The sequence below is a fragment of the Cebus imitator genome, unplaced genomic scaffold, assembly GCF_001604975.1.
Source record: "Cebus imitator isolate Cc_AM_T3 unplaced genomic scaffold, Cebus_imitator-1.0 Scaffold102, whole genome shotgun sequence".
Lineage (NCBI taxonomy): Eukaryota > Metazoa > Chordata > Mammalia > Primates > Cebidae > Cebus > Cebus imitator.
Genome location: NW_016107417.1, coordinates 1,232,242 through 1,234,713, shown reverse-complemented (window position 1 = coordinate 1,234,713; position 2,472 = coordinate 1,232,242). Strand labels below are relative to the sequence as shown.

General features: G+C 40.7%; 1 protein-coding gene across 3 annotated transcripts in view; it reads left to right on the top strand.

Moving 5' to 3' along the window:
• Positions 1–2,472, top strand: part of KDM2A (lysine demethylase 2A) — a 138,870-nt gene that overhangs the window by 107,427 nt on the left and 28,971 nt on the right. For all 3 annotated transcript variants that reach the window (XM_017537385.2, XM_037741554.1, XM_037741555.1), the window contains one exon: positions 1,511–1,902. In XM_017537385.2, coding sequence (XP_017392874.1) covers positions 1,511–1,902 — 392 coding nt within the window. The remainder of the gene's footprint in view (positions 1–1,510; positions 1,903–2,472) is intronic.

Below are 2,472 nucleotides of genomic sequence, written 5' to 3'. Positions count from 1 at the left end.
AAAAAAAAAAAAAAAGAAAAAATGTTAATATATTAAAGCAGGATACAGAATTGTATAAACAGCATGATTGTAATCTTGTTTAAAAATACATCTAATAGAACCAGGCACTATGGTGTGTACCTGTAGTCTCAGCTAGTTGGGAGGCTGAGGCAGAAGGATCACTTGAGTCTAGGAGTTCAAGACCAGCTTGGGCAACATAGTGAGACCCCCCCATTTCAAAAAATAAACAACAAAACACATCTTGGTCCAGGCATTGTGGCTCATGCCTGTAATCTCAGCACTTTAGGAAACCAAAACAACCAACCAACAAAAAATTAAAAAACCCACATATAATCATAGTCATACACATCTGTTAAAACATGGAAAGAAAATATATTATACTGTTTGGTTGTTATCATTAGGGTGGAGGGATAAGAGATGACTTATTTACTACTTTGCACCTTCTTGCATTTTCTAAATTATAATAGAAAAGACCAGTGAATATTATCACTGTGTTTTGACTATCAGAATCTTCCTTTTCAAAAATAGTCACTTTGCTTTGTTATTTATATTGTTAGATTTCAACTCCAAAGCTTAATTTTAATACCAAAACTTTGGGCAAAAAGTTGTCGTCGTTGTTTTGTTTTTTGAGACAGGGTCTCACTCTCTTGCCCAGGCTGGAGCGCAGTAGTATGATTACGGCTCACTGCAGCCTCAACCTCCCAGGCTCAAGCAATCTTCCCACCTCAGCCTTCCTAGTATCTGGAACCACAGGCATGCACCACTATACCCAGCTAATTTTTTAAATGTAGAGATGGGGTCTTACTATGTTACCCAGGCTAAAACATTTTTAAACATGTGTGCTTCATACTGTGTTCTCTTTTAAAAGGTAACAAAGTCATTATCCCAGATTCAAGCTTTAACTTGAAACCGATTTACAGCCACTTTGATAAGTAACTGATTTCTAGTACACAATTCAAAGATTGGGTCCTACCCAAACTTTTTTTTTTTTGAAACGGAGTTTCGCTCTTGTTACCCAGGCTGGAGTGCAATGGCGCAATCTCGCCTCACCGCAACCTCCGCCTCCTGGGTTCAGGCAATTCTCCTGTCTCAGCCTCCTGAGTAGCTGGGATTACAGGCACGCGCCACCATGCCCAGCTAATTTTTTGTAGTTTTAATAGAGACGGGGTTTCACCATGTTGACCAGGATGGTCTCGATCTCTTGATGTCGTGATCCACCTGCCTCGGCCTCCCATAGTGCTGGGATTACAGGCGTGAGCCACCACGCCCGGCCCCCAGACTTTAAAAAAATCCAATTGACTATTACCTAGATGTCCTCCTGGATCCTGTTTCTACCTGTAACGTGATTTTCATCAGTGGACAAACAGGTTGGAATAAAGAGAGGCCATCTTTTAAATGTGGTAACTTTGTCATTTATAGCCTCAAGGCCCCTATCATGCCACCTATTTCTCTTGCTGATCATGTGGCAAAGTGAAATGTTCTTACTGCATTTTTTTCTTCATATTGGTAGATTTGGAGTTAAATGGGTTGGAATCTGGAAATGGGGATGAGGAAGCAGTGGATCGAGAACCCCGACGCTTGAGCAGCAGACGTTCTGTCCTCACTAGCCCTGTAGCCAATGGTGTCAACTTGGATTATGATGGACTGGGCAAAACCTGCCGAAGTCTTCCAGGTCTGAAGAAAACTTTGTCTGGGGACTCATCTGACTCTAGCCGGGGTTCCCACAATGGCCAAGTGTGGGATCCCCAGTGTGGTCCCCGAAAGGACAGGCAAGTGCATCTGACCCATTTTGAGCTTGAAGGCCTTCGCTGCCTTGTAGATAAGTTGGAGTCTCTGCCACTGCACAAGAAATGTGTCCCCACAGGGATAGAAGATGAAGATGCTCTCATTGCTGATGTAAAGGTAAGGGTTTGATGTGTTACATGACGGCTACTGATCTGGCTAGGGCAGTCAGTTTCTGGATTCAGAGGGAGAAAGTACAGGAATTTGGGGTAATCTCTGGTTCAGCCATGGAGAAGTTAATATGCATGTGTGTTTGTTAGTGCTGCCCAATGTTTCAGTTCCTAGAGTGAGGTTATGTCTGTGTTTTGAAAATACTAACATTTGTGTGTTCATCGAGGACTTAAATTTAATCTTAAAAACATAGGTTTCCAGCTGACCCCAAAAATAAAGGAGAGCCTTAGAAAGTGTTCATATACAAAATGTTACTTTAAACTTAAGTTACCTTGACATAAAAAGCAGGACAAAAGTGACTGATAGGAGTTTCATCCTAAGCAGAGTGAGAGAAATGAAATTGTTCTATGTTGGGTTAACACTGAGTAGGTTTAGCATCTTTAGTTTCAAATTTATCTAGCATCAAGACTACACTGGAAAAGTGTCATTTTAAAATAATTCATCTCATTGCTTCATCAAGTTTTTTCATATTGTATATTTTTCTTAAGGAATCTAGACTTGAGCTGTCTTTTTTTTTTT